The 21,243-nt window shown below is 40.6% G+C and overlaps 1 protein-coding gene across 1 annotated transcript; it reads left to right on the forward strand.

The window, feature by feature from the left end:
- Positions 1–730: 730 nt before the first annotated feature.
- Positions 731–21,068, forward strand: LOC306837487 (chondroitin sulfate proteoglycan 4-like; the record flags this gene model as incomplete). The annotated part of the gene is made up of 23 exons (XM_079365191.1): positions 731–800; positions 3,723–3,886; positions 4,568–5,686; positions 5,833–6,240; positions 6,325–6,446; positions 6,898–7,006; positions 8,023–9,351; positions 10,269–10,361; positions 10,777–11,274; positions 11,385–11,519; positions 11,920–12,105; positions 12,225–12,407; positions 12,703–12,879; positions 13,209–13,407; positions 13,763–13,894; positions 14,672–14,847; positions 14,962–15,145; positions 15,308–15,479; positions 15,875–16,253; positions 16,702–16,854; positions 17,747–18,325; positions 18,553–20,362; positions 20,637–21,068. 22 exons carry the CDS (start codon positions 731–733, stop codon positions 19,645–19,647), a joined length of 7,662 nt encoding a protein of 2,553 aa, XP_079221317.1. The 3' UTR covers positions 19,648–20,362; positions 20,637–21,068.
- Positions 21,069–21,243: the final 175 nt, after the last annotated feature.

The following is a 21,243-nucleotide window of genomic DNA, read 5'->3' on the forward strand; positions in this document are numbered from 1 at the left end:
CTTAGTATGACATAATCAGAAACATTTAGTGTTTATTGGCATTGAACCTCTTTTCCCTCATAAATGATGACCAACATTTTCTTACAAATATACATGCATCAATTATTGCTGTATCAGTAAATCCCAGAATGGTTGCTTTGCAAAGGGTACTTGTACTCTTGTAGCCAGGAAGTCACATTGGACTTTGACTGTTTTCACAGCAGAAATTACAAAACACAAATTATATTAATAAAAGTAAATATATACTTGTAATAATTACTTTACAGAATGAAAATGAATACATAATAAACGATAGTCTTTTCTCAGTGCTGCTTATCTAACGATGTGTAACAGAAGCACAAAACACAAGAAAAAGTTGATCAGATAAGGATTGGTTCCCATTCTATTAATTCTCTTCATAGACATGAGGTGTAGTTTAGGTTTCGCTGTAAACAAAAACTCACAGAAACTATTTTTTTGTGCTATGACATCTCCCTCTGGTGTTCATGTTCAGTACTAAGGACATCAACAGCAAAGGGGAGGGTCAGGGGGTGGAGCTCTACCTCCCTGTGTTGCGTTCACAAGCACAGGTACATATTTTAAAGGCTGTAGCCAAAGCAAGCAAAGCAAGTACAGGCATTAAGTTGCAGATGACTGAGCCATGAATTGCAAAGACAATGAATGGCACAATCAAGCAGCCAGATGTTGCTCTTAACTAAATGCATGTTAGATTTTCATGTCCTTTCAAACAATGGGGAGATTTGTAGCTGATCTGTTCCTTCTTCTTCTTCTTCTGATTTCCACAGGACATGTTTATGGAGGTAAGGCACTGCAAATGAGAGAAGACTAATTCGCTCTGTAATTCAAAATTGAAACTAAACATGGATGTTTTTTTAAGATGACTAATTTGTTGAATTGTTGTGATGGAACAGTTTCTGCTGAAGAAGTTTTTGTCCATGAAAGCATGTAACATTGCAGTTTATTGTGCAAACATATTTACATTTACTTTTACCATACACAAAATGCAATATCAGGGTTAGACACTGATGAAATTACATTTTTTTCTGTAAATAAGCAGTTTAATGTTAATGTAATCTGAAGTCATTAAACTGCTGGACAATGTATTGGCTTGAATCTTGCAGTTCATTTTTGCAGCGCTTGGTTAATACATTGCTCTGGAAAACTATCACAATGTTTACAATAGTTTTAATACAGTATGTTGATCAATTTAATTGTTCGTTTGTAAAATTTGCCCAAAGCAAGTATTAAACCTGTAATATTTTTATTTGATCTTTATTGACAAATATAATTTTTGATTTTCCTCTCAGTATAAACTTAAGAGCAGTCTCAGCTTTTTTTTAAGAGGATAATTCCAAATCAATGCGACTAATCAAATTCAGATTGATTCCATATTATCTTTTCTTAATAAATGCTGCATGTGCACAAATAAGATCTCATCAACATAGCTTTAAACAGTGTCATATGTCTATTTCTTAATACCTGCTAATGACGCCGCATTTAAGACCTTTCTCCATATTCGAGCTGTGACGGAAGGGAGATTACTAATAATCCATTGTTCAATGGTATCATTGAGGTAGATTAGAGATAGATGGACGCACACAGGCTATAGTGACAGTGGGCTTAGAGGCTTTATGCTGAGTGGTATGCTGGGCCAGCCTGCTGACCAAGGACTTCACTCTTGGACTGTGCAGCCTTTTAAATGAATATAGTTTTACTTTACAGGTAGAAATTTAGCAACATACAACACTACATTATTTTTGTAGACATATTTTTGGTATAAATGTCAAATATGAAACAAAAATCGTTATGCAAATTAATTCAGCATGTTACCCACCTACAGGAAAAACACCAGATTTTCACCATAATGTAAAACACAAAATGGTTAAGAATTCCCTAAAGATAAAGTCAAGATTTTTTTTGTCCGTTTGGTGTTGGATCATGAATTATTGGCTTTTCACGTAATTACACTGTTGCAACTTTGCAAGATCTACACAGGAGCTTTTGTGATTGATATTTTTGATAAAAGGCCTTTGCTTTGTTTTTAGATAAGACAAAAGGGTATATAGACAAAGATTTAAGCAACACAGCCATTCACACACACATGCACACATCATCTTTCTGACCTGTATTTGCTGTGAGAAGGTTTCCAGAAATTGACAAGCCATTTGACAGAGTGCTCCCACACTGCCGCTCAAATGGGTCAAATCAATTAAAATCTAGACTACTGATTTTTATATTCAGCAATGGGAGTTGGGTTGTGATCTGGTCCCACTATTATATAAACCTACAAATAAAATCTTGGTCATGCAGAACCTATGTTTGTGTATATACATTGAATAAAAATGTAAGGACAGCAGAACTGCCTCTTGTATTTTAAGTCACAATTAATGAAAGACTATGGGCATGACTATGGACAGACAGTTGGTCAGCTGATCCACAACTTTAGTCCAGACTAAATTATCTAACCACTTTCTGATGACCTAAAGACCTTTGTGGTTCTCAGATAATGTATCCTAACGATTTTAGAAACCTCATGGCCATCTCGACATCAGCAACATGATGGTGACATAGATTTCCATAGCCATTTATGTGTCCACAGAGATGAGGTCAGTTAAAAAGCTCAGAAGATCCTTAAACAGTTAGTAGTGCCTTCTTCAGGTTATAATGTTAACTTATCTATGACAATGGTTTATGACCAGTTCCTGCAAAATAATGGCCGTTAACACCCTCCTCAGCTATAGGCCTACTTTGTGTTTCGTGCTAATAAGCATTAGCACGATGGACACTAATATGATGACTACTACTGCATAAATATAGCCAGCCAACATCAGCATTGCTCTTGTAAGTGTTAGCAATAGACATCTGTTATTCCACTCTTAAAAGCCCTGTGCCTGAATACAGTCTCAATGAGCCACTGAATGGGTGCTGTTTATTTTTGCACTTTTACCCCTGTTCAAACTAGCTATAGATGGATAGCTTATATTTAGCCTGAAGTTACATGATGATTATCGTAATTTATGTTTTAATTGACATCTTTTTAATCACATTTCATCAGAGTAGGCTACTCAATTCAAGTTTGCCACGTGATGTTATTTGCACTTCCCAGAGTGGGAAATGGGGCAATTTGGGTCATGACGGGAGTCTAATTAGCACCAGAACATTTCAGGATGACCTGCTGCAGAGCGCATTAGCTGTCATTAATTGACTTTGGATAACAGGTGTAAAGTGCAGAGTAGACACCAAATTGACAAGCCAGTCAATAGACTACAAATGAATGGAAAAGCCTTGACAGAATTAAATCCTGAGATAAAAAGTTCATTTTATTTTAGATGTTATCATTGGTCAAAAGGCCATCGAATTCCATTCCATTAGATTTATGATATACCTTAGCTGCCCGTTACTTTGTAACAGCGAATTACCAAAAAATGTTGTGGAATACTTAAGCTGTTTATTCATATGGGGACCAAATGACCAAATGGTCTGCAATTGCTATTGATGTGTACACTATTGATGTGTACACTTTGTAACAGCAAATGACCAAAAATGGTGTGGAATACTAAAGCTGTTTATTCATATGGGAACCAAATGATCTGCAATTGCTACTGATGTGTAAGCCCTCCATATGTGCTTTAGGATGCAGGAAAAACATTACCGGTACACAAATTCTTGGAAAACCACCTATAACCTTTACTTTTCTCCTCTGATGTTTTTCATTGTTTTAGTGTCATTCTATGGGGATGGCTACATCCATCTGCGGACAGTGGAAGCCTCCATTCAGACGCTGCTGCATTTACGTTTTCGAACCTCCAGTCAGACAGGGCTTCTTTTTTTGGCAGCTGGACGTAAAGACTTCTTACTTCTGGAGCTGATATCTGGGCGTTTACAGGTATACAGCAGCTGCAACTAGGATAATAATACACTTGTGAAAAGCAACTGATGGGAATCCATTTCTCAATGGGAAATTATAAGGCAGATTAGTTTATTGTTCATGATTTTACTATTACATTTTTTTCTGGGGAAAGACCATTTGAGATTTAATTACATGAAATGGGTCAAAGTAAGATCTGTCTTGAGGCTTTCTCATAAAGATGCCTTACACCTTCAACACAGGAACACATACTTTTGCCTTGAGCTATTTTACCTCATATTGGCTTTTACCATCCTCAGGAGAGCCAGGGAGAAGTCTGAACTCAAACACCTGGGTGTCAGATTACTTCCAGAGTAAAAAAAAACAAACCCTTTGGCACTGGTTTATCTTAGAACAAGTTCCTTCATGACTCAGGATAAGAAGGCCGCAATGGTTTGATGAAAACACAGGGCAAAGAGTTGCTCATCACAGAGTTTAGTTGCGTTGTTGTTCGTTGACTGTTTTTTAATCTACAGTAATAATTTGGCACACTATACACCTCATCAGTGCTGTATGTCTGCGTTCATGTTTACTGCTTTACCATTGTAATTTAAATTGGTCTTAGGGTAGGATTAACTTTTTTAAAGACTTGTATTTCATGTAACTTTCATTCCTGCATTCCCCTGCTCTTTTCTTTCTGCTGTCCCTTTCATGCCTTAGGTACGTCTGGACTTCGGATCGGGCGAGCATTCACTACACTCAGAAAGGGGCATGCATCTTGATGACCTAGCATGGCACTACTTGGAGCTGATCCACAACCATAATACTGTAAATATGACTGTGGATCGCAACTCCCATACCAGCCTCCATGTGCCAGGACCAGATCTGAGGCTCAATGTTGAGGATGGACTTTTTGTTGGCGGGGCAGCTGGACTGAAGCAAACAAATCTTCTCAACATTTCTATTGGATTTAGAGGTTGTATAGACGAAGCTGTGTTCAATGAACATAACTTGCTTTCCAGTCTTAGGCCTTATTCTGGATACAAGAGTGTTCATGAGGTCTCTCTAGGTTGTAGTTCACAGTTTTCTGCCACAGTAGAAGATTCAATTAGTTTTTTCAGCTCCAAAGCCTTTATATCTCTCACACCATGGGAAGTTCAACAGGAGGGTGTGTTTGAATGTGAAATGCAGCCTTCTGCAAGAGAAGAGGATGGCATGGTGCTGTACAGCTCTGGGAACAAGGGGGTTTTTGTTGCCATAGAACTACAAGATGGTCACCTGATTGCAACACTAGGAAATGGAAAGGGGAGTAAGACTGAGCTGCGTTCTCTAACGGATGTTCAGCAAAACCCCACTTGGTATCCCATTAAGCTTCACCTGCTGCCCCACAGTGTCCAGCTTAAAGTGGATGAAGAATTGGTCCAGGCTAATCTAAGTGTTGAGCTGCAGGCCATCCAGCTCAATGGGCCTCTTTTTCTTGGAGGACTGAACAAAGAAACCCGTATTGAAGCGAGGCGAGCTGGGCTGATGTCAGATGTACCTGGAGGAAAATTGGCAAAGGGAGGAGTCTCCTTTAAAGGCTGCCTCCGGGAAATTAGGGTGAACAATAAAAGAACAGGCCTACCTAATGCAGTCATCACTAAGGACATCACTGTTGGCTGTATGACACAGCAAACTCATGATACACTTACAACCACTAGCCCAACCGATTGCCAAGAGTTTGATGTGACAACTACTCAACCAACTACCTACAACAAGAAGAACACTAACTTTATTTCATTAAAAAAGCTTGAGGTGGTAGAGGGAGGCCGTGCACCACTTGAGCCAAAACACATAAGGGTAGGTATTGTTGTCTCGTTTTAATCTGTTCTTTTAGTTCATATTTTTTTCCGTTCAGATTTTGCACATGTTGCTGATATCAAAGCCCTTTCATTTGCATATGATGGGGCTGACTATAAAATACTCCCCATTTGCTCTCCATCCAGGTAAATCTGGATTTGCGGAAATTTGGCATTCATCCAGCTCAGTTAATGTTCCGCATAGAGGGGCAACCTGCACATGGCCAGCTCCGGTTGGACCTCAGTCCATACTCTGATGGGATTCTAGCAGATACCCAGGAAGAGATAACTCTAGGAGCAGAAGAGTTTGACCAGACTTTCAGTATGCTGGATCTTTGGCAAGGTCGGGTGATGTATGTTCACAGTGGATCAGAAGACCAGCATGACTTCTTCATGTTTTCAGTCTTCTCTAACAATAAGAGGAAGCTTCCTATGTTTCTGAAGGGCAACCGCCTGCATCGGTTTGATATCAGCATCAGTCCTGTCAATGATGCACCTGTGCTCAGTCTGCCAGAGGGAAATCTTTTCACTTTACCAGAAAAGTCCAAAAGACAGGTAGCTACAGCAAACTGCCTCAATGATTTGTTAATGTATGTGTTGTCAAGAAGAGGAAATTTCATACCTCCACATTTTCCCCAGCTGACAACAGATGTGCTGAGAGTGTTGGACCCTGACAGCAGTCCTTCAGAACTGATGTTAAGCTCCCTGGGAAACCTCAACACGGAGTCTGGACATCTTGAGCACCAGGATTACCCTGGCAGGTTTGTACTGGTGCTCGTTAGGCTTAAAATTCATCCCAAATCTTATTAGAGCCAATCAGACCAATAGACAATTCTCTTTCATACTGTCTACTGCATACCATATATGGTCAAAAACTCAGGCAACGTTAGCTTCAAATGATGTGTGAATCTTTTAAATTACTACCAGAAGAAGAAGAATTTACTTTATTTATCCCACAAGGCAAAATTCTGTTTTTACACTCTGTTAAGTCAGGGTTAAATTGGTGATAGATACCACCTTTACAGCAGTTCATAAAATGCATAGTCAATAAAAGTATGTTTATGTGATTACAGCAACCTCACAGATGTCTCATTTATCAAGAAATTACACTGATTCATTTTACCAAGAGCAACATTTGAGGCATACTGTGGTAAGAACAGCGGGAAACAGAACCAGACATGCTAGTTAATATATTTGCATCCATCTTTCCAGGCCAATTAATTTGTTCTCTTTGAATGATCTTGAGGACGGTAAGATTAGCTTCGTCCACACCGGCCTCATTACCTCAAGACTGGCACTTAGGGTCAGCGATGGACAGAAGGTGAGTAAGCAGATGTTTTCTAAAAGGCAATACATCTTTAATCACATTAAGCATGTGACAAACTAGGCTACCTGCAAAAAAAGGTTATTTCTTGTCAAAATGTTGTTGTGGTTTGTAATTAGTCATATAAAGCAAATGTTAGCATGCTAACATGTTTATCACCATTTGTAAAAATAGAACCTGTTCATAAAACATGTTTTATTTTGAGCAGGTTAGCATGCTATTGTTAGCATCCTTGTGCCTGAGTACAGGTTAATATGGCTCTAGGGCAGTGGTGTCCAAACTTTTTTTCTTGCGGGCCAAAATTGTCACGTTAGAATCGCTCACGGGCCATAGGGTTTTTTTTTTTTTTTTTTTTTTTTTAATATTGGAAGGAACTTTTTGTATTTTGACCTCTTCAAAAAATAATGTAAATACACAATAACTAATTGCAGTGAGAAACTGTTGTGTTCTAATTTTTTGGAAAGAATAGTCAGGCTTTTATAGGTCTCCCTCGCTAACATGAAAAAGAAAAAAAGAACGAAATATGCCATCTGATGAGGCCTGGGGCCAAAATCTTCTGATTCTTCGATTTGAAGTCAAGGGCCACAAAAAATCCACTCAAGGGCCACAAATGGCCCCCGGGCCGCACTTTGGACACCCCTGCTCTAGGGTGTGCACAGTGCTCAGAAATCATTGTATCTACCATTTTGAACTAAAATGTATGTAAAAATCAATGTTAAGATGTGTCATTCTGAGTATGTAGGAATGTTAATGTGAGCATTAAGTTTAACCCCCCTGTGTCGGAATAAAGCCTAAAACAATGGTATCACATACAAACACATTTGACATTTTGCATAATAATTCAGCTATCGAAAATAAGTAAAAGAAATACTTAAAATGTTTAAGCTAATAAAAAGCCTCCTCATCTTTCTCTACTACTTCTCTCTGTTGCTCCTGTTATATAATTCCTGTGCTTGGGTGTTAAATCTCTTGTCATCATAAATTTTTTTTCTCTCTCTCTCTCTTTTTCATAGTTTAGCAACACAGTTGTTTTGAGAATTATGGCCGTGAAGCTGGAACTCAGAGTTGTAAACAACACTGGACTGGAGATAAACCAAGGCGAAGCTTCCTTCATCACTGCCATGAACCTGGCTGTACAAGTTAATTGGGCTAATCAGGCATTGGAAATCCGCTATGACGTTACAGAGTTGCCACAATATGGAGAGCTGCAGCGTTTGCACTCAAATGGCGAATGGAAATCAACAACCTCTTTCTCCCAGAGTCTACTGAAAAAGAAACGGATCCGATATGTCAGTACTGTCCATGGCCTTCAGAGTCATTACAACATCACTGATCGCTTCAAATGTAAAATCACAGTTGGTGCTATGGCTATCAAGGAGGTTGTATTCCCAATTATGGTTCGATGTATCCACTTTAAGGTCACACGAAGCAAAATGGAGGTCAATGGTGTTCTGAGTACGGCAGTCATGCCTGAAAACCTTCATGTGATTTCTAAGGGTGTCAGACTCAATGAGAGTGACCTTTACTTTAGGCTGCTAACGCTACCAAAGAAAGGCAAGCTGTACCTGAATAACAGAGTCCTGAAAAGGAGGTCTACCTTCAGCCAACAGAACATTACAGATGGTTTGGTGAAGTACGAGCTGTTTAACAGGTTACATTACGGTACAAGAGACACATGTAGCTATCAGGTGTTTTCTAGACATGCTAACTCCACAACGTACGACTTCAGAATCAACATTAAAGCCGAGATGACAGTCATCACAGTTCTAAACAAAGGACTTGCCGTCCTGGAAGGTGGAAGTAAAGTCATCAACAAAGATATTCTGTTCACTCACACAACTGGTAACCTGGAGGTTCAATACTGTGTAACAGTGAGCCCCAGACATGGCCAGTTAAGGAGGATCAACCTCTCCAACTCCACTTCCATCAACAACAACATTGTGATGTTCACAAATCAGGATATTATTGAGGAGAGGATCATGTACGTTCACGATGACAGCGAGACCAAGCAGGATTCCTTTTCATTTCAAGTCATGGTCAACAAACCCCACAAACACACTGACAAGAAGGAGGACGGAAATACAGGCGAGCATATGTTTAATATTTCTGTGCAGCTTGTCAATGACCAGAGACCTGTCAGGGTTGTGGATAAAGTGTTCCATGTTGCCCGCTATGGACAGAGGTTGGTCACGTTGAATGACCTTCGTTACCAGGATGATGACTTGGACTTTGATGAGAGTTGGTTGGTGTACACGCGGAGGGGAATTCCCATGGGCGAGCTGGTACTGGCTAGTGATCCAAGCCACAAGCTGTATGAGTTCACACAGCGGGACCTCGAGCAGGTAAGGAATATTTATCTTGAAGAGTTCTTGCTATTCCTGTAGAATACAGCCCATCATGTAGAATGAAGCCATTAGACATTTATGTTTTCTTACGTCAGCTACCCTCATGGGATCCTCAATATCTGACCGATCCAAATATTAGGGGTGGGACAAATAAAAAGGGAATCTGAACGTGTTTTCCTTTAAATTTGACTTACTGTGTCACTACTTTATGACTCGTCACAGTGGGGCTTATGCCATGAATGAGGGCCTTAGCCTATGAACACAGGCTAAGTTTGAAAAGACAGCATAATGATGTCACATGGGTAAAAAATGTTATGATGCATTATTACAATAGGTCAAACTGCAGTGTATATAGGAATCCTGCATCTTTAGGGTCATTGTGCATTTTCCAGATAATCTGTTATTCTGATTTTTTTGTAATAAAATATAATAATTACAGCAGAATAACTTTATTGTGATTCTATCATTATGGTTGGCTACTTAATGATAATGTATATCACGCCATATAATTTAGTTACCCAGGGATTCCCTGTCTGACAAAAATAAACGGTGATAAAACCTCAGAAAGACAGAATGCTTACAATACTAATATAAATGTTAATCCTTTATAAATTATTGTAAGGAGAAACGATAACAATCCGTACTCAAGCCAAGATGCATGCATAGTAACACATTTGGGCATGCCTCTGGGTATCTGTTTTTAAAAATTGCAAAAGTTAAAGGATGCAGTACCTCTAGTACCAGTGGTGCAAAAGAGTGGGTTTTAGATACCATGTAAACTCTAGAACCACAGCAAATTAAGTTGCCTTAGATGCCTTTATACCTTGTTGTAATTTATGATAAGTGGTGGTGATTCTTAAGTTTTAAAATATTTCTTTCTCAAGCTTGCTGATGCTCATCTCTTTGTCTCTCAGAAAAGGGTGTTGTTTGTCCACAGAGGAGTGAGTTTTGGACGATTTGTCCTTTTCATATCAGATGGGAAACATTACGTGTCAACACTGATGGAGGTGATTATATCATTTTCAAACTTGTCATTTTTATTTGCTGTTTTCATTTGTAGTTATATTGGAGTTACATTTCCTGTCCTTTGTGCATATGTCCTTTGTGTTTCCCTTGTAAATGAATATGGATGTGAAATTCTATAAAGACCAGGCTGCATGAACATACAATTACAAGTTAGTTCTCTATGTATAAAATATACAGTGTGAGTAAACACATTCATTGTTTTGTTTTTTTTAAGCAGTGCATTTAGTTTTTTTTTTACTTTTAAATTTTTTTAAAAGTAATTTAAAAAGTAATTTTTCCAATTAAAGATGTTTAGCCCTTTTAGAGGTAAAAATGTAAGCCAATAAATGTATGACACACTGACCGCTGCTATACTATTTATTCCTGTTCAAATGTTCAATCCACTGGCTTGTACAGGTGATTGCCCAGGATCCTTACCTCCAGATTGAGAACAACACAGGCCTTACTGTCCAGAATGGGGGGCTTATAACCTTGACCTCAGCCAACCTCAGCATCTTCAGCAACCTTGACATTCGAGACCTGGAAGAAGTGACATTTGAGGTCTTCCTTCCACCTAAACACGGTTTGCTCTTCTTCAAAGATGAAGATCGTGAGAGTGTTGCAGCAACACATTCAATTGTGATATTCACCCAGCGAGATTTGACAGAAGGGCGTCTGGTGTATCAACATGATGGCAGCCAAATGTTATCAGATAATTTTAATGTAACTGCAAGAGCCAAGGAGAAGAGCACAGTACGGCGACCTGAGAGAGGGAAGAGGGAGGTGCATCTTGACATTGGGGTGCTGATCAAAATCTACTTGGAGAGTCACCAAAGGCCACCAACAGTCATCAGTAACCATCCATTGCTGGTGACTGAGGGAAAGAATATCTCCATAAGCAGGGAGAACTTAGAGGTAGCAATGACCATTGCATGACAACACATGTTTTACAGAATTCATTTGTATAATACACTCTTAATTTTCCCCAAAATTATTTATAAAAATCAAATGTTTTGTTTAAACAGGTGGTTCATGAGGACAGCCAGCCACCGCAGATATTTTTTTCCGTTCAAAGTCCTCCCACCAACGGTTTCCTCCAGAGGTCTGGCCCCGACGTCAAGCAACAAACCTACAAGAGCGAACAGCAGCACTTTTATCAAGTAAAGCCAACTCTACAGCCAAAATGACATCCCACCTATTTAAGGTTTAGTGCCCTATAAGTAGGACAGGAAAATGCCCCACCCTAAATTCTGCTACTCAAGATCTTTCTCTCTCTGTAATTAGTTGCTTGGCAGGTATTATTCAAAGGGTTTATCTGCTAATGCTGGATACACGATGAAAGGCTTTAAAGATGTATTGATCTGCGACTTAGCCATGATTCCTACAGAAACACCAGATGTTCTGGTGTCAGCGGGTGGTCAGTCTTTTGTCACATGCCCTTCTCCAGCATATTTTTGTTCACTCTGCACTTTGATGCACCATACTTCAACTTCAAGTTGTCAAAGTATTCAAACAGAAACCGCCTTTTAATGGGTTTATCTACTTTGTGCCTCATTGCAGAACATCAGAGAGCAGCAAACAAACTCTTTTACTCAGGAGGATCTCAATCAGGGATTGATTATCTACCACCATCAGGCTGCAGGAAGCACCAATGACTCTATTCTTTTGGTGGCGACCAACGGGCTGACAAAGGTTGGATCCATCAAGCTGGAGATTGATATCATACCAATCATGATTCCTCTACAGGTAATTTTGTGCCCTCAGATTTTTGAGAGCACAATAAACAAAGTAATTTTATCAACTTAACCAAGCCAACGGTAAACAAGTCAATAAGTCCATTGTTTTTGTGTTCCTCATTTCTGCAGGTATCTGACTTGACCATTGATGAAGGGTCATCTCTGCCACTGACCTCAGATGTCATCAAGGTCACCAATCATCACTTTTCAGGGATGAACTTCCTGTACCAGGTCATTGTTCCACCGCGACACGGACACTTGGAGCACAGCCGGATCCCGGGAATGTCCATCACTGCCTTCACTCACACTGAGGTTTGACTGTGCAAGACAAACATAAGGAAAACAAATGATATTCTGGAGTGGACTCTTGTTCTCATTTAATGGGTAATTAGGAAGCTATAAGGAGTCTTGAAGAGTGATTCAGTAAAGGTTTGTTTTGTAGCCATGCCAATTTCTCAGAGCAGCATTTTGTTTGCGACAGGAACCTTTTTTTCTTTTTCTTTTTTTTTAACTTTTTGTTGCTTTGTTATAGCATTTTAACATCAGACTAATTGACCATAGGATTAACCTCTGCTGGAATCTTTTCCACCCTTACTTCTGTTTACAGGTGGAACGAGAGTACATATCCTATATCCATGATGGCAGCGAGACGCAGACAGACAACTTTACCATAGTAGCCAATCAGACGGAAATCAGGAAGCACAGTCTGCCCTGCACTGTTCACATCCATGTCACACCTGTCAATGATGAGACTCCTGTTGTTACAAGCAACAAAGGTCTGAAGGTGGGAAGTGATTATGTGCATACAGAGAATTATGAGTATTTTCAAACCAAAGTCTGGAGTCTCAATGTGTAACTTTTCTTAGTAAAGAGAAGCTTAATGGATAATGTATGACTACAATGTTGATGAAAGTGATACACCTATAGGCACTGATTCATGTTTCTCCTTCACTTTTCTTTAGTCTGCTTGCCATCATCTCAAAACTACTGACTGTGACTTTTGATGAGAATAAAATATACAAGAAAAAAAACACTTGCTGTTGTTTTATCACATGGGTGTCTTCAATACTGTGCATTAAATCAGACATTTTTTGGAATGACCTTTTTCCTCAGGTGTGGGTGGCTTCAGTGACAGAGATCACCCCTGAGGAACTTGGTGCAGAGGACACAGACACTCCACCGGAGACGCTAGAGTTCATCATCACCCCACCCAGCAACGGCCACCTGGCCCTGAAGAGCGCCCCCTCAAGACCGATCCTGAACTTTACTCAGAATTACATTCACAATAGACAACTGGTGTTTGTGCACAGCGGTGAGTGTATGGATGTGATGTGACCCAATCAGACTCAAGGACTTTACTGCCTTCCTTAATTAGTTCCTACAGATCTTCCTGAGGGAATATCCCAGAGATCATAGCATTGTGATGTGAAACATGGGGTTCCCTGAGGAAACCAAGAAATAGAAAAGCATAAACACAAAAATGACTGGCTCTTTATTTGGAAAACTAAGAAATATGCATTAAAAAGAATTTAAGACGGAACTTTTAAAAATGTAGAAAATCAGAGGAATCCAAGAAGCAACTTTATAAAAAAGCTGGTTTATTCACCAAATAAACCAGGAATAAAGAAAGCCCATTCTGTTCCTGACCCTGATCTATTCTTGTGTAGGTCCTTTGTCGGGTGGATTTCAATTTCAGGTGAACGATGGTGTGAACTTCGCCCCTCGCCAGATCTTCAGCACAACCGCCCACTCTCTGGTCCTTACCCTGCAGAGAAATCGTCAGATGGAGGTCTTACCAGGTATCACTTTTCAAGAAAACGGTGCTACGAAACTCTTGACTCAGCCAGCCAAAGCACATGTATTGATTTTTAGGTGATGTTACCAAGGAGCTATTTCTGTGATCAAAAGCAGTATCTACAAGGTGTTTTCAAATCCAAAGTGGTGTTCTTTATGAACAAGCATGTGATGAAAGGGTTGAATAGTTTTTTGGATTCATCTCTCTTCAACTAAAGGTAGAGGTGGAATTTTTGGCACAACTTCACCAACTTGCATGATGAGCAAAAGACTTGAAGAGGTATAAAAGTCCAGGACATTTATATTATAAAGATCAACTACGACTTGTGGCCATGAAGGGCACAAGATATTCAAATGTATTGCAGTTAAGAATCTACTCACACTCCATATGTGAATGTGGAGAAAAAAAAAAGAAACCCACTCCTTTTAGATCTTGTTTTATGCTCAGGTTCTTAACTCTGCCTGATTTTAATTGTTTTACTGATTTGAACTGTTTGACTGATTTTAATTGTTTGACGCTTGCTATTGTTTTAATGGTTTTATAGGAGGCCTACTTGTAGCACCTTGAGATCTTCTTTTAAATGTAAGGTGCGCTACAAATAAAATATATGATTATTATTATTATTATTATTATTATATATTTAAGGTTTTATAAAACAGCAATGTTCGTTTCCAATTGGCAAAGAAATGATTCCCATGAGGCTGCTTCTTGAGATTTCCCATTATGGTTCCATCATGACACCTTCCTATGAGACAGAAGCATGTTTCCTCTCACTTTTTAGGTTCTGTGACCCCCATATCTGAGCAGGAGCTGAAGGCCGTAACTAATGATGTCATCAACATCAGGAGAAACCGCTCTGTGGTGTTTGCAGTGACAGCTCCTCCCAAATTCGGTCGCCTGGTTCAACGTTTGCCCGACAACTCGTCACTAAACATTTCCGTTTTTACACAAAGCATGGTACAGATTTGTGTGTCTTTGAGCATTGTATGTTATGGTTTGGATTTGCAACATCATCTTAACACTCTCCTCCTACTATTTGATTCTCCCTCCGTATGCCCTTGTCTCTGTCAGTTGAATGATGGAGTAATCTTCTATGATCAGAACAAGCCACAGTTGGGGGGATGGTCTGCTGCAGACTCCTTCTCTTTCACCGTGTCCTCTCCTCCTGCTTTCCTTCCTCCACACACCTTCAGAATCTTAATCTCCTACCAAGTCAAAGAACATGAAGACAGAACCAGACTACTCAACAATGCAGGTACAGTTTGGCTGTTCGTTCAAAAACTTTCCTCGGAAATAAAAGAAACCTCATAAAAACGTGAACTACTCTATTACTTTTTTCAGATTCTTCCTCTTTTAATCAAACATATAAGGGTTTATGGGAGGTCCACTCAGGTGTGTGTGTGTTTTTAACATTAAGGTGTTGTGGTGGCTGAGGGAGGCAGGGTGATGATCGACAGGTCGAAACTTGATGCCTCCAATCTCCTTGGCAAAGTTCCAGAGTCCCATCGGAAAGACCACGTCATTATGTACCGAGTGATTTCCCTGCCCCGTCATGGGGTCCTGTCAATAAGAGGACACAACCTCACCAGGTATTTGGGTGCTTCAGCTGTGTCTCCATGAATGTGCTAAAAATGAAATCATACTAAATCCAGGGACAAATTTATTGTTTGAACACAGTAACACAGACAAGGCAAAGGAACCAGCAACAGAAAATACTTCCTTAGGAAGTGAGGCATGAGGAATTGTCATATCTTCCTGGTAAAAGGATCCTTCTAGAAAGTCTTAAACTGAGGCATTATTCAACATTTTAGAAATCTCACAATTCCATTTGTTGCTCATAATCAGCAAGTATTGGACTCAGGTTTGTCTGACCTTCTACTTATTCTTCAATGTGTTTTTGTACTTTTAAAAAGCAAACTGTGCAATTAATCAAGTAATAATAATAATAATACATTTGTCCTTTTATCATTGTGTTTTATCTCAGGAATAAACCAGATTTCTCTCAGGTCACCCTAAACAAGTTTGGTATCACTTACATCCACGATGACTCAGAGACAACAAGCGACAGCTTCACCTTCCGTGCCTGGGTGGCTCCTTTGGATCTCTCCTCGTCTTCATCCTCTTTATCTACATTTTCCTCTTCGTCCTCCTCTTTATACCCTCCCCATTCAGCATCCTCATCCTCCCTTTCGTCACTAGACATTGTTTCCCAACACCATATCAAGGACAGCCTTGCAGTGACGGAGACGTTTAACATCACGGTGACGCCGGTCAACGATCAGCCGCCACTCATCAGAAGCAGAAACCCCAGCATGAAGGTCGTAGTGGGAGAGAGAGTTGTTCTTGGACCGGACAATCTGCAGGTGAGCGAGTTTGAAAAGAGCAGGTGCAGCTGATACACTTCATTACCTTTATGCAAAGTGGCATTGATATTTATTTAGTTTTTTACTTGCTTTTTAAATCGTGCTTTTGTTTTAGAAGCCAAAATAGTTTTGAAATTATTTCAAATGATCCATGTGGACTATAACAAAGAGTTTTTTTATTTTACAAATATTTAGACTGTTCTTGGATCGTTGAAAATACAGAGCAGTCATGAGAATCTGGTATTAAGTTATAAGTAGATTTTAGTTTGTTTTTTTTTTCAATCAAACTCTTATTGAAAGAGTAATCAATATTTATTTGTATATAGCCCCAATTCATAACAAATATTTTCACAAGACACTTTACAAAAAAAATAGAGCTCTGGACAGTTTGTGTTATAACTCATTGAACTTCTAACACTCACACATTCCTGTCGGTAAACATGTCCAGGTTGAAGATCATGACACCCCTCCAGAGGAGCTGCACTACCTTGTGATCAGTAAGCCCAACAACGGCTTCCTAACGCTGGGTGAGAGACCAGAGCCTGTGACCTCTTTCACCCAGTATGATGTCAATCATAACCGGCTACACTTTATACAGCAGGTGAGGAGGAAGTCCACTGATGAGGATATGGGACGTTTTTTCTTTTTTTTGTTTACAAATGTGTCTGCGTTAAGATGTCAATTTGAAGCCCCTATGCATATCACTTATTTGTCAGTACAGAAATGCATGACTAAGACTTAAAAAGTTATGTTTGTGAAATGTATTTCATATTGCACAATTGATTGTATTGCAAGAAGTGACCTGAATCACTTTGTGCACTGAAACTGCCAGAAGGGGTCACCAAAGCCAACATATGTTAACTCTTACTAACTGAGAGGCTGTGGGCAGAGATAGTCAACCTTTTCACATAAAAGATTTAACTTTATTTTTCATTCTTGGTTTGATCCAAAATAAGTTTGCACAGATTCTCCCCTTGTCTTTCATTTTCCTCCTGAACTTTCATGGCTGTATTATTAAGCAGCTGAGAGAGGGGGCTGTTTAGAGTTTTGAGTGATATGCCCGCTGCACACAAGGATGATTTTTTATTGATATTAATGGTCTTGTTCTTGCCTCGCTCTCGCCCTGCCTCGGTCCTGGTCTTGACTTAATCTCGAACCCCAAATCTCTTGTCTCTGTCTTGAGGCACTCTGGTCTCAGTTAGTGTGGTCCTGACGTCAGCACTAAGCTGTGGTGCTCGTGAACCCCATGTATGGGTTCGGAAGTGACCTTGGCCCTTTGCTGCATGTCGTCCCACATCCTCGTCTCCCAACGTTGTCTGTCTCTCTTAAGTTGTTTTTGCAAATCGAGGAAAAACGCTAAATAAAGAAAAGGGTTCTTGAGCTCTGTAGAAGTACTACCCTGTGAGCATGGGACTATTTTAAACCATTTTTCCTGCATTTTCTTTTCTTATCCATTTCTTTTTTTTCTATCCGTTCTTTGTTTTCTCTGCCAGGGTGAGCCCTCAGCTGGTGTTTTCTACTTCAATGTAACCGACGGTCACCATCGTCCACTTTACAAACTCTTTAGTCTGGAGGTGATAAAACCCTCTGTCTCCATCGTGAACAACACTGGCCTATCATTGGTTCAAGGCAAGACTGCGGTGATCCTGACAACCAACCAGCTTGCGGCTCATACCAACGGTCGCAGCCGGGCCAGCATCACCTACACGGTCACAGCACACCCTCGCCATGGACGTATCGCCATTAACGACCAGGAAGTGACTACCTTCTGGCACGAGGACCTGATGTTTGGCCGTGTAGTCTATCATATGACCGAACTCAGCGAATCAGAGGACAGCTTCCAAGTCTTAGTGTCAGCCTCGTCTCACGGTGTTGATTATGGAAATGTAACGGCACACATGAAGGTAACTGTGCAGCCTCTGATTCACCTGAGGGAGCAGGTTAGAGTGCCCAGTGGCGTCGCTGTGAAACTGGGGAAAGCCATGATGGATGCCTCTGAGCTGGCAAGGATCAGCCGATCTGACCCTGTCTTTGAGATTTTATCTCGACCAAAACATGGAAAATTAGTCAAGGTAAAAGTGTTTATACACTTATCATCAAGTGTAAACAGATATTTGAAAGCATACCTTCCTTGAACAAGAACCACTTAGCATGAGTCAGCTTGTAAATAACTCTGACTGAACTGCTTTTATTTTATGTCTTCTCTGAAGAGTAGCTCAGAGCCATTACGTCTAGTATTGTGCTTTGAAACTACAATAATCTCTAACTGTGATATCAATATGTGTGTTAATGTTTGTAGATCACCTATGACCCCAACCAACCATCTGAGGTACTGAAGTCATTTACCTTTAGAGATGTGGTGCAAGGCCGGGTCGCCATCGAAGAGACTCTGAGTGACAGTGACGACCAGCCCCATGGGAACAAATCAGTCCTCACCACAGCTCGAGGCCACACCCCCGCCACACCTCTGAATGATTCGTTCACATTTCTCCTGAAGGCAGAAAATGTTCAACCAGCAAAGGGGGAGCTTCACTTCACCATCTTTCCTCACCACCAGATGCATCATGAGCACACAAACCGTTTCCCGTCTCATAACAAGACCACTCACACAGAGGGGAGAGGAGTTGGACAAGAGGAACCAACAACGCAGGGCAGGGTCAGGGTGGGCGTGTCACCTCGCATTTTGTCATCCAAGAACCAGAACAGGACTCAGCACAAGCAGAGAAATCACAACCGATGGGGGAACCACACACGCAGCGAGAGTACCGGAAGTCGATCAGGGAATAGTGCTGAAGGAGCAGGAGGGGGTCACAGTCCCGCCCCACAACCCAAAACTCCTTCTCTCACACACAAACATGGTCCAGCAGACGCCCCTGACACCCAGCCAGTCCACGTCGAGGTCCTCCCTCGCCCCTCCTCTGACCCTCTCCTCATTATCCTTCCACTTCTGGCATGTTTGCTCCTCATCGTTATCCTTATCGTTTTGATTCTGGTGTTCCGACGACGCAAGGAGAAGCAGGCCCGACTTCGGCTCCTCCAGCAGCTCGCTGCGGGCACCCAGCTCACAGAGGAAAGTCCTTACCTGGGTCGGGCCGAGAGAAGCGTGGCCATGCCCTCAGTGGTGGTCACTCCACTAGGCTCTGCAAGCTGCCCCACCTCCCCAAGGGTACCCATAACCCCAAGAAGAAGGAGTCTGGCACCTGGGATGACATTCTGGGGGCCCATTGATGCAGAAGGAGCAGGTGATGATGGGAATATTGTAGGTGATGACAGTAAAGAAAGGTATAACATACCTCTTAGAGCAGCAGCGCCGGCCGTTCAGGCAGGATATAAGACATCTTTGGGAACCGGGTCGCCTAATCCAACTCTTAAACGCTACCAGTACTGGGTTTAATAGATGCATTTCAAGGAAAAACTGTGCCTTAGAGATGTATTTTCAGCCAGAACTGTATAAATGGCATCTGTGCACCTCCTTAGTCATCTGTGGCACATCAGACCAACCGTGACCTAGTTATAGAGGACAACATGATGCTTCTTTCCTCTTTTTTATTTTAGGGAATGCATGAATGCCATTATATCTGTCCTTTTAACGAAACCAAGTTTAGCTGTCGAAATCTTAGTTGCTTTCACAAAGTCATTAAAAACTAAAGCCCCGTTTTCACACAGCAGTCCAGTGCGGATCGGTACAGTTTGGTACGATTTGGTTCGATTAAGCCCGATCCCGTTTGTGTTTCCACAGCCACCCGTGCCCTCTTTGGTAGGCGGCGTGTAAGCCGGATCACGATAGCCGCTATGTAAATAGCATCACATTATAGCAGCTAACTGCTAACTAATAAATTCAGCAAAGAAGAAAAACGCTACACAAACAAAAACAACGCTGAGAGACATCCAGCAGTTCATCTACTCTGTCACTGGCATGTGACTCTTTATTATAAAAACTCAATCAAGCTTTGTTTCAGAGAAGGCTGTGTGCCACGAGGAGAAATACAGACGTAAACAATCAGCTGTGTATTACAGTCAATGGTTTAAACACGGCTGAGGTTTTTTTGCCGACGTAACACAGAAATTGACGATTCTTTCAACCAATCAACGGACTGCAGTGTTTTCGGGTTTTCTTTTCGGGTTGGCTCGACATTCTTGGCACCCCAACGGAATGGTCCCAAAAAGTGCAAAACGCGCGGCGTACCGAGATGAACCGAGCCGGACCGCTCGGTGGAAACAGGGCTTTTTGTCTCCATCTATAAGCTACCAAGATAGCACGGTGAGGTGAGGTACTACTTTCTGTAAGCAGAATCCATTTGAAATGTACAGGCCACAGCTTGTTACTGCTTTTTCGAGGTATTTTTCATTTCGTACTAACTCGACAGCAACTGGCGACATAAGATGGTTCAGTGTTTTGTCACCGTACATTTCAATTTGTCTGACTCCTCATTGAACTGGTTATACTTCCTTGTTCTTGTATATATTGTTTTATATTGTCAGAACTGCTGCTGAACAAGTCAAGCCTGAATGTTTTTTATGTCCTTTTACTGTAAGATTCATTTCAGCTTCATTTTAGCTTAGCGTATTTGTGAATTAGTACAAGTTGTAATTGATCGATGTAAATGATGATTTTGGAAAAGACCGAGACTTCATGTTGCTTCTTGACAACCCTCAATTTCAGCTGTTCTATCATAGTGACTGTTTTCTATCTGACTGAAGGAACTAAGCTTGTCATGTCCATGTACACAAGCGTATTTTGTAGCAGTGAGCTGCTCAGTTACTGTTTCAGATGGTTCATGCAGTATTTATTTACATCTCCTTTTGCAATACAATAACTCATGTAAATCACTCTTGCTATGCACCAGTAAAGATTTATTTTGAATAAAAGATAATTATAAAATCAAAGTTTTGCACTGTGAATTTACATTTAAAGCTGAGCTACAGTACATAACACATTTAATGGACTTTAAAGAAGACAGAAGAATAAAGTGTGGCAATGACTTAAAAT

The sequence above is a fragment of the Symphodus melops genome, assembly GCF_947650265.1.
Source record: "Symphodus melops genome assembly, chromosome: 16".
NCBI classification, from domain to species: domain Eukaryota; kingdom Metazoa; phylum Chordata; class Actinopteri; order Labriformes; family Labridae; genus Symphodus; species Symphodus melops.